Source organism: Sitophilus oryzae, unplaced genomic scaffold (genome assembly GCF_002938485.1).
Source record: "Sitophilus oryzae breed Bouriz unplaced genomic scaffold, Soryzae_2.0 scaffold_610_pilon_pilon, whole genome shotgun sequence".
NCBI lineage: Eukaryota > Metazoa > Arthropoda > Insecta > Coleoptera > Curculionidae > Sitophilus > Sitophilus oryzae.
The window spans coordinates 1,303,604-1,318,583 of NW_022147208.1; the positions used below are offsets into that span (position 1 = coordinate 1,303,604).

Consider the following 14,980-nt stretch of genomic DNA (forward strand, 5'->3'; position numbering starts at 1 on the left):
CAAGATTTTTTCTATAAAATATCCATTTTAGATAAGAAAATATCATGTTTTTGTTGTCAAAACTCAATTCGATCTTTGAATAAAGTCCATAAATTATTTACGAGCAATATATTAACGTTTTCTTCACAACCTGAATTCTCTGCTTTCGGATTTCTTTGGTGTTAAGTCCTCTATATATTTGAACGAGCCGCTTAACCTTTGCTTCGCTTTAGCTTTGTTAAATATTTAAGAACCGTCGGACACCCAAGCGACGTTAAATACTTGATTTTAATGTGCTTTTGTGATTTTCTAGACTAAATATCGTTAATTTTTAAACAGATTCTACCGTAGATTTTGCCTTGTTTATTATTAAAATATTTTTTTACGTATATATAAATGACGAGACGGTATACACCAAATACAGTAAACATCAAAAAAGCTTTTAGATTTTCCTGTAGTTTTAGGATAAATGAATAGAGATGAAAAACGGGCATCTTAAAATTTTGATGTATTGTAAAGTTTAATATATTTTATTCTAGTGGACCGATTTTGAGGATTTTTGAAGCAATTTGTAGCTAAATTATTTGATTTTTTAGCACGTCTTCCGAAATTAAAAATGTAAGTTTCCATCTGTCAATTATACGAGGGAAAACAAGATGTTGATATTTTGGTGAAAGCTTGACACACCCTGTGGAATATGTTAACAAAGCAACGAATTTAAAAATCATTTTAGTATCTAGGTACGTCTTTTCTCGATAGTTTGTTTTTTGATTGATCTCAATAACTTTATTTTTATTGAAGATATGAAGATATATATATATATATATATATATATATATATATATATATATATATATATTATTGAAGATATGAAGATATTGAAGCTTTTGAATAAGACAGAAACGATTTACAGTAATTTTAGCATTGATTTTAGGTCCTCATCAACACACTTATAAAATAGTGTTTGATTTGGTTTGGTTTGGTTTGGTTTGGTTTTGGCGATATTATTGTTTTTGTAATGTCACTCTCATTGAAAAGGCATATTATTATTGTTTATTGGCCTTTACTCTAGTAGAAATAGTGGTTTTAAGTCCGGTTATTGCTGCTTTAATTATTGATCATGGTAGATATCAACTTTGGACCTAAAACCATATCTGCTAGAGTAAGTGCCTAACAGACAATAAAATAATATGAAATAATATGATTTTTCAAAGACATAACATTAGATAAATCACAAACACTATTTAAGAGGTCTGTTGACTTGGAGCAAAAGCAAAGGCATGGTTTTAATGCAAAAATTTGAAAAAATGTTAGTGTCTTCTTCAAAACCGAATATCTCAAAAAAAATAAAGCTATTGAGATGAATCAAAAAGCCAACTATGATGCGATTTTTACCAAAATACATTTTTTACATAAAAAATCATGAAAATGTAATTCTTTTCACTACGTAGTTTTATATAGATACGGACGGAAAGTTATTACTCTTCGAAACAGTTAAAACACATTCCCAGACAACAATTTTCATCCAAATATTGACGTTATTTCAGAAATTTATTTGGAGAAAATCGAAATAAAAATAAAACCTCTTCACCCAATATCTCCGAAACAAATTAAAATGCTTTGTTTCAGAGATATTGGGTGAAGGGACATACATTTATACGAAATTGTTTCATTATTTTTATCTGCAGAATATGCTGCCAAAGTTTCCGGAATACAGTACGGACCACCCTGAATACTCACGATATATATTTCATATACCGTATGATCGAAAAAAACGGCGTCCAGTTGGCTGGGAAATGAACATCAATGACATTTTCCATATAAATTTACATATAAAATGACAGCGATCTTCATTCCATAGCCATCGCTGACGCCGTTTTTTCTCGATCATACGGTATTAATAATTAAACTTTTAGTTACGTAACCGAAGGCGCGATTTTTAAATAAATTGTTGCCAACCATGGGGATATTCGGTTGGACTAAGTGGAATTTAAATCTCGCACTGAGGATTCAGGTGGAAGTTCTGCTTTAAAAAATGTCAAGTTGCTGCATTTATTTATTTATTTCCTGACATTGTCATTCGTTTTGACAGTTTAGTTTTAGTATTGAAAATACTTCTGGCCGCGTTTATATGGGACCCATCTTTGAAAAAACGACATGCTAGAAGCAACATGGGTTCAATAACCTGCCTGTCAACACGTACTTATGTTGATAGAGCCGGCGTTGATGAGCGAATAGGGCAAGGTCGAGTCTGGACCGGCGGATAAAGAAAGCGATATTATTTTAAAAGAAAATATGTCAAGGCATGGGTTGTTAGGTACAGTTTGGCTATTTTAATCTAACTATTTCCGTCTGAGAAACAAGGGGCAAATTATACGAGATAGAGCAGAATAACATAAATAATAAATTTAGACTAATTACCATATTTTTTTATATGATTATTATTTTTTTTAATTATGAACTTAGGACAAAGAAAAAACTTGCATGGTTTCCACCGCCAACAGGCGTTAAAACAAATGAATCCAAGGCGTTGTCAAATATTTATTGGGATAAGTTTTTACCGTTTGAATATTGTTGTAAATAATAATTATTATCATTTAATTAGTGCTAACTTATCAAAATTCACAACACGGCGAAATTTCAACAAAATCGGCCAACGGATCTTTGAAATATTAATAAAAATGTCTATTAGGACTTGACACCCTGTATCTTTCAAATTATGCATTTCCCGACACATGTTTATATTAACTTTTTACCTTAAAAACACAAAGAATCACCTTCTGAAGTTGGCTGGTTCTAAATGGCTAGCTAGCGATTTTGTAAGTAAAGCTGTTTATTTTAATAGAAAAAAAATACATTTCATAAAAAATAAACAAACCCATAATTCAATTACTATACACTAATAAATTAATTTTAAATGTATCTAAATAGGCACTTTAATAATTGAAAAATGGACATGAGCACTTCATAGAGTATACCAAATATGTCAAAAAATTCCAATAAAAAAACCACAAATGGCACATTAAAATCTGCATTCTCTGGCCGCGTTTATATGGGACCCATCTTTGAAAAAACGACATGCTAAACGGCCAATCAGCCAGACAACAGTCACAAGACGCCGACATCGATAACGCGATGAGCAGTTTTTAATAATTATTCCGAGTTAATACTTCAAGTAGCATTCCTTCAAATAAATTTTAATTTAAGTATTGTTAATACATATAGTCATATTAATGATTATAGCCTGTATGATTTCTAAAATAAAAAATCCAGCGTGTTTTTATCAGAATAATTATTAAATGATTAACTAGAAATAGTTAATATTTAGTTCCTTAGTTAATATTTAGTTCTTATTATTTCAGTTTTTTAAAGATGGCGGCAGCTATAAACAATGTTCAAAATTGTAACAAGTGTTTTGTGAATTTTAAGCAAAGCGATACTATAATTAAATGTAGCGGAATATGTGAGCAAATAGTGCATAAGCATTGTACCAATCTCGGAAGAAATGAAAGTAAAATCTTACCAGAGTGTCCTAATCTACGATGGTTTTGTGATCAATGTGTCAAAAACACATCTATTTTGTCAGCGGTCTTCCAGAATTTAGACAAGAAATTGAACGAGCTTCTGGAAACTGTAAGTACACAGTCTACACTAATTAAGGAGCAAGGCACAAGAATACACACACTGGAAAAATCTTTGAGTATTTACCAAAACCAAAGAAAATAAAAATATTTGCAATAATATAACCAAAACCAAAACAACAAAGTCACCGCCATCTACAACTGCAACGTTGACTGGAACACAACAAATAGAGGAATCTAGACTTAATCCAAGTGTTATTAAGATAAACCGCAAGAGGGAGACAAATAGCAACAATTTGTCGAATAAGGGCGCCGGAAAAACCGAAGCTATTAACAAATCGCATAGAGAGTGTTCGCATCAACAACATAAGAAATCCGGAAGACCTAAGCAGCAGAGGTACATCAGGGGGAGCAATGTAGAGAAGACAAGTCTTAAAGCTGTTGAGAAGCATGCCTGGATTTATGTTACTCGTCTGGATAGAAATACATCTCAAGATGATATAATATCTCACCTTTCTCAGATCTGCAAAATTGAGTGTACAAAGTTGGAACAGAAAAACAGCGACAGAGTGGCATCGTTTAGAATTCGCGCACCATTCGACAAAAGGACGAAATCATGGATGGAAATATATGGCCCAATGGAACGTGGATCAACAGATTCTACTTCCCATCAAACAAAACAAAACCGCAGGACTTAAGAAACTACGGCACAGGTGTTTCCGACAACGAAGACGATTTTTAAAACAGGACCATGATCGAGATACCATCAACATAATGCATTTTAATATTCAGGGGTTGACCCCAGACAAGCTGATAAGCCTGGAAGCAATTCTGGATGAATCCAAAATCGATGTCTGCTGCCTGTCAGAGCATTGGACAGAGGGTAGTATTAGCTCTTTGAGTTTTGGTAATTATAGAGTGGTTAGCTCATTTTGTAGAAAGGAATTCAAGAGAGGTGGAGTCTGCATCATATTAAAAGCCGGCCTTGATTGTATAAATATTTCAAGTGAAAAGATCTGTATCGAAAAGAATTCGAAATATGCTCAGTTAAAATAAATATTAATTCTCAAACATTTTTAGTCTGTACTGTTTATAGATCTCCAAATGCAAATTTTGATATCTTTGTGAATGGATTGTCATCATTTTTATGTACTTATTATGACAATCAAGTAAATTATATAATTTGTGGCGACGTGAATGTGAACTTCTTGTCTGCGGTGAATGATAACAGCAAATCAATACTGACCAACCTATTGTTGGAGTATAATTTAAAGCCTACGATTTTTGTGCCAACTCGTATAACAAGTAATACCGAATCATGTATCGACAATATATTTACTGATATATTAGAATTTTCGACTGCAGTTAATGATAATGAACTTTCGGACCATACATATCAAATTTTAAAATTTAAAAAAAGTTAAACAAGCTCTTGTTTATCCTATGTCGGAGAAAAGAAAATTTAATGCGAATTCGATTTTTACTTTTAATCAATTAATTTCTAATACTGACTGGTTTTCTGTAACGGATCTAAACATAGAGGCTAATTTGATTTTTGAATCATTTTTAACAATTTCTTTCACATGTTTGATTTTGCTTTCCCACTGCAAATGGTCAAAATGAGGCCAAAATCAATAAAAAATCAGTGGATATCAAGGGAAACAAAGGAACTATCAAAATTAGTAAAGGAAATGGCCTCAATAAACAAACATATAAATAACGCTATGTATAACGAACGCTACCTGGCAGTACGAAAACTCTACCGGCAAAAATTAAAATATGAAAAAAGAACGTTTAACGATAATCGTATATCTTCCTCAAAAATATAAATAAAACGGCATGGAGGGTCATAAACGAGAATAGACAAGGAGGTAGAAATAGTTTATCCGTATCGCATTTATATGACCCACTCTCCGAGAATGTTATTATTTCAGATACAAAACAATTTGTAATAAATTAAATAAGTTTTTTGTCGATAATACCACACAAGACACGGAAAATCTAGTTTTTTAATAATAATTCCTTATATAGGTCATTTTTCTATATCCAACCAATCCTGAAGAAATTTTGAAAGCTATACACAGAGTATGCAATAAACGATCATACGGCGTCGATGGTATTCCGGGCACTTTATTAATCGAAGTTGCGGAAATATTATCGTATCCTTTGTCAGTGGTCATTAACCGTAGTTTTGCACAGGGGATATATCCCGAGATACTTAAAAAATCTCGAATTTTGCCAATCTATAAAGGTAAGGGGGATAAACGCGAAGCAAAAACTATAGACCAGTGGCCCTTCAGAGCCAGTTTGCTAAAAATTTTTGAATATTGTTTTAATCAAAGGCTATGTAAGTTCTTAGAAAAATACCATCTTTTATCTCCCCATCAAAATGGATTCAGGGCCAATTTCTCCACAGAAACGGCACTTAATAATGCTACAAAAAATATTGTAAAAGGCTTGGAAGAACGAAAATTTGTTTGTGGTTTGTTTTTGATATGACCCGTGCTTTTGACTCGGTGAATCATGAACTTTTAATTCATAAATTAAACTGCATGGGTATTCGGGGTCCTCCTCTGAACTGGCTAAAATCGTACCTGTCTAGCAGAACTCAGTTAGTTGAGATAGACGGTACTAGATCTGAATGGAAGAAATTAGCCTAGGAACACCTCAAGGCTCTTGTCTATCGCCAACATTATTCAATGTATTTATTAATGATTTACCACAGAAAATATCCACTTATGGTATACCAATCCTATACGCGGATGACTGTAACGTCATAATACAGGCAGATACCCATAGGGGAGCTAACTGACAAATGCAACTGGACAGTCCAGCAAATGATGAGCTGGTGTTACCATAATGGACTTAAACTAAATGCTTCCAAGTCTAATATAGTAGAGTTTGCTACAAAGAATAGATCCCTCGACTATAGTTTGTTGGTGAAAGCCGAAAATCGTTCTCTTGAGAGTGTCGACTGCAGCAAATTCCTGGGAGTGCATCTAGATCAGAAGCTAACATGGAGAGGCCATACCAAGTCAGTAACTGCAAAGTTAAGTTCTGCTTCCTTTTTGATTAAAAACTTGAAGCATACAGTTTCTGGCGAAACAATAAAACTGATTTATTATGGATTGGTACAATCTGTGTTGGCGTATGGTCTGGTGTACGGACACTCCGGTGAAGTGGGTTCGGTTTTTGTGGCCCCAAAAGAAAATAGTAAGAATCATGGCTGGGAGGGTCAGAAAGACTCATGCAGGCCATGTTTTCAATCGCTAAATATTATGACTTTATATTCTTTGTACTTATATTCAATTATTGTATTTACAATTAAGAATGAGGAAGAATTATCCCGACGGCGGGAAGTTCACAGTCACAACACCCGCTACAGAGATGAATTTGATATCCCATATACGCGCCTTACTATGGGGCAACACAACCCATCAATATTTGGGAGAAAGTGTTTAAACAAAATGAGAAGAGTGTCCGTAGAGTTTAACTCTCTAAACCTAAACAAAAAAATAAGTTTAATTTAAAGAAATTTTTTATATCAAGGAGCTATTTCACTCTAGACGAATTCTTCCGGAGCCGGAAATTCCAGGCTTGTCAGCACATATATAATAATGATTCTTCTTTACAATTGTTTTTGTTTGTGTATAAAAACATGTATAGTTGTTTTATATTTGTATTTGTATGATTTTCTGTCAAAAATTGTTGTTTTCTGTATATATATTTATCGACGATCCTATAATCTAAGTACCATGTATTTATATTAAAAGGAATTAATAAACTAAACTAAACTAAACTAAACTAAACTAACTTCGTAAGTGTTATTTTTTAATATAATTATGGATTTTTTAATAATTAAATAATTATCTTAAGTTTAAATTGTGGTAAACTTGTTATGAGTTTCAATCATTTATATTTAAAATCTTAAGGAAGGCAATATAGATTTTAGGCAGAACAACTCAAGGGAAGGACTGTCTAATTAGTAATTAAAATTATACATTTTGTTTACTTGCCATTTTTCTTGTCTTTCACGTTGCACGTTCACTCTTCGTTGTGTCACACACAATCTGAATTTCGGATATGATGAATTAGACCAAATATATTAATTGCAAGGTATACAAAGAAATATTTTTGTTAACTTTGCAAATACTTAAGGCCTGAAATAATTTTTAAAAAATTTGACGTGAGATTGCTTCATAATTCTTGAAAGTCTTGGATGATAAAGATTTGAATTATTATGGGTCTGTTTTGTTTAAGAAGCTAACAAATAATTTCAAAAACTCAACTATCAAAATATAATGGTAGAAAATGTTTAAAAACTTGTATAGGTATAATATTCCATATCAATTGGACATACTGAATGTAAACTAGGAATACATAGTTGCTGCAGTCGATAATATATTTTGCTGCTTATTTTCCTCATAACAAAAAACCGTCATTACCGCTACTCACATTATGGGCACCTTTTTATACTTAAATCTCTTAATGATGTTTAAAAATACATATGTAGCTACATACTATAAGTAGTGGTTGTCACGATTTTTTTATTAGGTATGATGAAAAGAAGCTGCAAACTATCGTTGTAGCCAACTATATTTTAATTTATTTTTATCTACAGTAACTATGCACGGTAAGGGTTCAAAATAAGCCTATACTGTGAGGCAACTCAATTCGAGTATAAATTAACACTTACATTCCAAGTATCTTCTTGGTCTACCAGGACCCCGGTCATCCTTATTCCACCATTTCTATAAAAAATAGTATGATTTATAACTTTTAATTTTTATTGAGAAAATTGGTAAAATTTTGTTGTACGGCGAATTTAAATTTATGGACCCTCCATAAATTTACACCGAATATTAGTTAAACCTAGGAATACCCAGGTAATAGCCAGAAATATGCAAAAGAAGGGGTGAGTTTAGGTTAGATTAGTATTAGGTTTTAGTGGGTTTTGAATTAATAAAAATATAAACCTAATCTAAACTTAATCGAAACTGACCCACTTTTTGGTATATTTCGGGCTCCTACGTGGGCAACAGGCAACTTTACGTTTAACCAATATTCGGGCTTTTACGGTAACATAATACTCATTCTGATTGGTTTAATCTGGCACCATAACAAAACTGTGGGTTCGAAGTGCTATTGCAAATTAATGCAATTAATTCTATGTATACACTTTCATAAAAAGCCATCACGATAAAAATTAAATATAAAAATTATTTAACATTGCGAACGGTTCACTTGTTCACTATACGTATCTGGAATATATTTGCAAATGGCGATCAGCGATACGATGATGCGTCAAAACCTGGGGACACGAGCTCGAGACATTCCAAATTTGCTGTGTGGACGAGTCTCGCGAGAACGTCGCGAGTCAACCTACGGAGCCTCATTGCTATCCGTCCCCTGTCGGTTTTCCAACGGCCGATCAAAGAAAGCTCGAAAGTCTGGACGTGTTTTTGGTAGGCCCGCCCGACTGCGAGATATTAGCTCTGATTTATAAATTTCGACCATTTAAAATTAAGTAATCTCAAATTTTTAAATCGTACACAGTATGTATTATCATTTTTTCTGATAGAATTTACAAATTTTAAGTCACTGATAATTTTTACCCTACGGAAATCCAACATTTCTTTAAACAAATTGAATTATTACAACATCAATTAATTTTAGATATATAATATCAAAAAATGGCAAGAAAAGTTACCAAATTGTACGTATTTATAACCCAATAATAAAATAAAAAATAGGGTATTCCCATTAGAAAATATGTTATATCCGCAACACTTTTTTGAATTACCCTGTGGTAAGGGCATGCCCGTGTTAAAATGTGCTTCTTAACCTTACCAATAACTTTTTTATTTAACATTTTGTTCTAAAAACGTTAAAAAACGTACTATGTAAAAAACGTCGTGTAAGGGATAAAGTGGAAAACAGCCAAAAGGGGTAAAACCGACGATGAATACCATGTTAAAGACCGAATATCATATTAAAGAGACAAAAATTTATTACTGTATGCGTTATTATTTGGCCATCGTTTGTTATATTCAATTGCAATTTAATATGTGTTTGGCTTTCTTTCACTATGATCCCACTCGGCTTGTCTCGTGGCAGGTTGGCGTAAAAAATGGATAGAAAATGTCTCGCTCTCGTCTCGCTCTTGTCTCGCTCTTGTCTCGCTCTTGTCTTGCTCTCGTCTCGCGCTCGGCTTGTCAGGTCTGGACGCACCATAGACTGCCGGAGTGGTGACGTCACGAATGTCAAATTGCTTTCCAAACAAGGTTTAGTTCTTCCAAATGACGTCACAAATTAATATAAAATGTAAAAAAACAGGTGATTGCCGACAACCGCCGACTTGTAGCTGGTATTTTCAATACGCCTATGATGGTTGCGCATGTTGCAAAATCTGTGAATTTTTTATTACGAGTTTTTTTTTAAATAAATAGTGTTGTGATACTTTAAGCTTAAATATGTTTACTAGCTGACCTTGCAGTCGAACATTGTTCTTTTTAGAACCTCTTTTAGTGCGAAGTGTACAAGATAGCTTAACAGCTGTAAAAAACTGATCGCAACTTTATATTTTAAACAGGAAAGCGGTAGTAATGACCCTTTATATCCCTTAAGTGTTGTTAAGGTGGTGAGTTTTGTTGTAATAATACTGTTTATATATTTATAATTCATTTATTTTTGTTTTCTAAAATATTTTGATTAAAAGAAAATATATAAAAGTGGCTAAAGCTGTGCCGGTCAAGCTTAATCACTTGATAAAAGTTTATTTGATATGAACTATACCTTGATTTGTTTTGAAAAAAAACTATACAATATTTAAAACGTAATATTTATGTCACTATTAATTTTATAGTCATAGCATATTTCTGATTATGCCCTTTACTTAACCCCCCCTTTCTATTCTTCCAGACACGCCATCTTTCGCCATATCCCGCGAACCCGGCTTCGGCTTCCCCATCAGGGAGGGCATGCCCGTGTCGCTCAAGTGCGACGTGGACTCCAACCCCAAGGCCAAGCCGGTCTGGCAGAAGGACGACGGCGATCCGCCCGTCCAGCAGACGCCCGACGGCTTCCTCAACTTCACGGAAATCAGGCGGGAGCACAGCGGCTGGTACAAGTGCATAGCGAGGCACATGCTGAACAGGTTCAGCAGCATCGGCTATTTTCTAAACGTCCGTAAGTATTAGCCTTGATTATGTATAAATAGATGTACAATGAGGGCTTAGTACAAGCCCGTCTTCTAGGTGGCGCCTTGCCCGTTCTGAATTTTTGTATTCCCCTACGATTTTCTTTGAGGGGAATCCGTTAAACCCGCCCATCGTTCAAAAATGGAAGGGCGCGAGGTCACATCTATTGGGCCACTTATTAGCACGTTTCACCCATGTTTTACGAAAATAGCTTTATCCTTGTTTGTTTCAACTGTGACAAGAAAAAAAAGGAAAAAAAGTTATATTCGCTTCTAAATTCGGCAGTTTTGTTGATCTTTCTCGACTTGTAATTTCGTTTCGTTTAGGTTATGTCTTATAAAAATAAATATTTATAAGCTTTTGAATTGAAATATACCTTAATGTATATCTGAGTAATTAAAAAATTCAGTTTTTTCGTCCCTCGCGAAGAAACATAAACAGTATTTGTGAAATTTGGATTAGAAACTATTATTTTATTAGTTTATTTTGTTGTGTTTAAGTGTTGTGTATTTGTACCTACTGGATAATATTTTCCAACATATTTAATTAAGCAAAAAGCATCTGTTTTACAGGTAAGTAAATAGTGTTCATATTTATTTCTAAATTCATATAAATTTGTTTTAAATCACTCTTGGGAAAAATGTTATAGAGTCTGAGATAAGTTTAATAATAAACATTTGATAGATTGATAGATAGATTAAACGATAATGCCCAGTTTGCTTAAAAATTTAAAAAATACTGATTTTATGCTATAAATTATGTTTCATTTCTTACTTTGCTTTTTGGAATTGTCAGATATATTGTGTATTTTATAATTTTTCCGAGAATTTTTCTTAATAACTTGATAACGTAAAATATTTTTTATCTACAGTCAACCCTGTGTTTAGATAAAGCTTCATATCAGATTTCCTATTTTATATTTTCACTCAAATCATATTTTTTGTAAAATATGCTTGCAAAAAGTAGCGTAAATTTGACAGGGAGGTATTTTTATAGATATACAGGATGATTCAACTATATATTTACTTTTAAAGTTATTAGTTATGAGCAAAGGTTATGAGTTTGTGAAAAGAAAGGCTATATTTTGTATTTTTGCTTGGTGGATTTTGTTATTAAATTGTCATTCCAAAAAATACCATAATGTCGTAGTCGTATAGAGTTCATTTTGACCAAAGAATATATTTTGACCCTTTTGGATTGAATTTTATTGTTTATATAATAAAATATATATTTAAAGCCCTCTCTTTCTAAGTTAAGTTAAAAATAGGTAATATCGACGTTTTTACTGGAACTAATTTAAGTTAATAATTAATAATTATATAATTCATATAATAATATTAAAATAGACTAAATTGTTTATTATATACAGGATGAGTCAAAACTAGATATTATATTTTTTCTTTGCTATTTCAAATGAAACACTGTATTTTATATCATAAATCAACAAAGCTTTTATGCAACTTTTGTTTTATTAAGATCTATATCCCAAATTAATAGTTATTAAATTGTTTTCAATTGTCTCTTTGCGAATAAACATGATTTGTTTTACGCAATTTTTATTAGTAGGTTTGTCGTCAAAAGTGATGTATCTATTTATCAGCGACAAAAATTAAGAATTAGATGTCTAAAATAATTTCCTAATTATTTTTTACTTGGCATCAGTAAATATGATTTATTTTATCGATGCAGCTGAAAATAATTATCTATTCTAAAAGAGGACATTGCTGTATAAACATCGATTATGGATTTAAAATTATTTTTTCAAAACAAAGTTGGACAAAATTTTTGGAGAAAAAATTGGACTTCTGTTCGAAATAATTGAGAAAAACCCAACATCTAGTTTTGACGCCCCCAGTATATATCGTGCATTATAGTTGATTATACTGCAATTTATTATACACACGTAGTTTTGTTTGGTGAAAATGAAACTTTCTAAAAGTATTCCCAATTAAAACATATTAAGAATTTCCTACGTTATAATTTTGAAAGACATTTGAGTGGGCAGACAATTTGGTCTAAAATAATCATATGTCTAAAAAAATTAGTCTAAAATAATCAAAAACCACTTAACACATATAACTCGCTTTTAAAAAATCTAAAAGAAATAAGTTTGTTTATTATATTCATATTTTATTAAATTATTATAGGTGTGACTGCTAAGTGGTCGTACTCGCCACTTTAACCAAGCATTGGTGGGACCTTCAGAGATCATAATGCGAATTTCTTCATACCATGTAAATCTATATACATGTATTAATAAATGCGTTTGCTTTATTAAATTTTTTTTCTTATACGGTATGAGCGAAAAAAAACGGCGTCTATTTGTTTACGTACAAATGACATCGATATTCATTTCCAAACCACCTCTGAGGCCGTTTTTTTTTATCGTATGGTATATATTTACATATCCCTTATCCTTTAATTCCGATTTATTTCTAATAATTATAAAAATAAGATACCTGATTAATTCTTCCGAAATATTATAAAATGAGATATCACGAAAGAAATAAAGTTAATTATCTCGTTTGTTTTGGGAATTCCAAAAAAATAAAAAAAAGGGTATAGAGAATCTTTAGAGACACAGTTCAAATGTTATTTTTGAGTATACTGGTTGCTTCAAAAAATGTGGCGGATACATGTTTTTTAATGCAAAACTCCATTTTTATTTTATTTTCGATTCTGCCTAAAATTCTATAACTTTTTTTTATAAATAACGTTAGTAAGTATTTACAATTTAAAAAAAAAGTAAAATTTTATTCCTATGTTACTTAACTGTCAGTTGTTTCCGAAGTTGGACTACACAAATTTGGTAGGAGTGTTTTACAGAGATGAAAAAAAAATATATTTATATGTAAAAATACTTGCAGTTAGATGCTACACTGTGTTCAAACATTTTTTTTGGCTGATCCGATATATATATTATTATTTTTTCTAGTGATTTTACAAAACCTTTCAACATTTGTTAAGAAAGTATATTAAGTACACCTATACTCAACAGCTTGCAATCTGTTCTGAATTTTATCCTTCTTTTAATTCATTTACATTATAACAAGTTGCCATATGACAAAACAAAAATTATTTATTATTAAACATTAAGTAAAGTGATTTATTTAGTTATATGACATTCTTAATAGAAGTTGAAGGATTTTGTAAAATCTATCAGAAAGAATTATAATATATCGGGTGTTTTTCAAAAGTAGCTTGATTGATGTATTCAATTAGTTTCGGTCATTTCTTGTTTCACCGGAAATGACTACAACTTTTGGTTTTTAAATGGTACCGTCGGTATTTTTTTACTTTATTTTGCAGAATATGGCATTCTCAATAGAATAATTCAATGTCAACTTTTGACTCTTTTACTTAAAAAATAGTATTTTAAAGTTCAATCTAGTAGAGTGCCATGATAATAAACAACATGTAACCGGTCGTAAAGATAACGACAGTTTGACTCGACATACGGAGTGTGTGGTACCAAATTATTTACCAAAATTAGGTACCAAAATTTATTAGGTATCAAAAAATGCTTTTCCAAATATGCTAATGAGCCACTCTCGTTTCATTAAAAAAAATTGAGTTATGATTAAAATACGAAATGGGCATATTTCAACTGACCAGGAAAAGACACAAAAAATATTAGACGACCAAATCAATTTTTCCAAAGCTCCTTGATTAATCCTTGATTAAAAAATAATGGTTTTAACACAGCCATGACACTAGATTGAATTTTAAAATGCTATTTTTGATTTAATTGAAAATGTCAAAAGTTGACATATGATTGTTGATGTCAAAAGTTGTCATTCTATTCAGAATGTCATTTTCTATCAAATAAAGTACCGTATGATCGAATAAAAACGGCGTCAGCAATGGCTATGAAATGAAAAGCGCTGTCATTTTATATGTAAATTTATATGAGAAATGTCATCGATGTTCATTTCATAGCCATCGCTGACGCCGTTTTTATTCGATCTTACGGTATAAAAAATACCGAGGGTACCATTTAAAAATCAAATGTATACATTTCCGGTGAAACAGGAAGTGACCGAAACTAACTGAATACGAATCAATCTCGATTTATGTCATATACCTACTAACATTCCCAATTTAGTTTTTTTCTCGGAATCTGAAAAAATAAAAAAGTTATAGAGGTGAACCACTTTAAAAAAAAACACTCAGTATAGGCTGTGTCATTGAAAGAGTCTGCAGATATTTTTTTAATTTTAA

At 31.7% G+C, this 14,980-nt stretch overlaps 1 protein-coding gene and 1 long non-coding RNA gene across 2 annotated transcripts in view; both read left to right on the forward strand.

Moving 5' to 3' along the window:
- The window catches only part of LOC115887706 (hemicentin-1), a 1,088,837-nt gene that overhangs the window by 842,601 nt on the left and 231,256 nt on the right, over positions 1 to 14,980 (forward strand). Inside the window, exon 7 of the mRNA XM_030907180.1 lies at positions 10,482 to 10,748. Coding sequence (XP_030763040.1) covers positions 10,482 to 10,748 — 267 coding nt within the window. The remainder of the gene's footprint in view (positions 1 to 10,481; positions 10,749 to 14,980) is intronic.
- On the forward strand, positions 11,010 to 13,033 carry LOC115887712. Its single transcript, XR_004051144.1, has 2 exons — positions 11,010 to 11,331; positions 12,907 to 13,033. It is a non-coding gene; the product is annotated as an uncharacterized LOC115887712 (long non-coding RNA).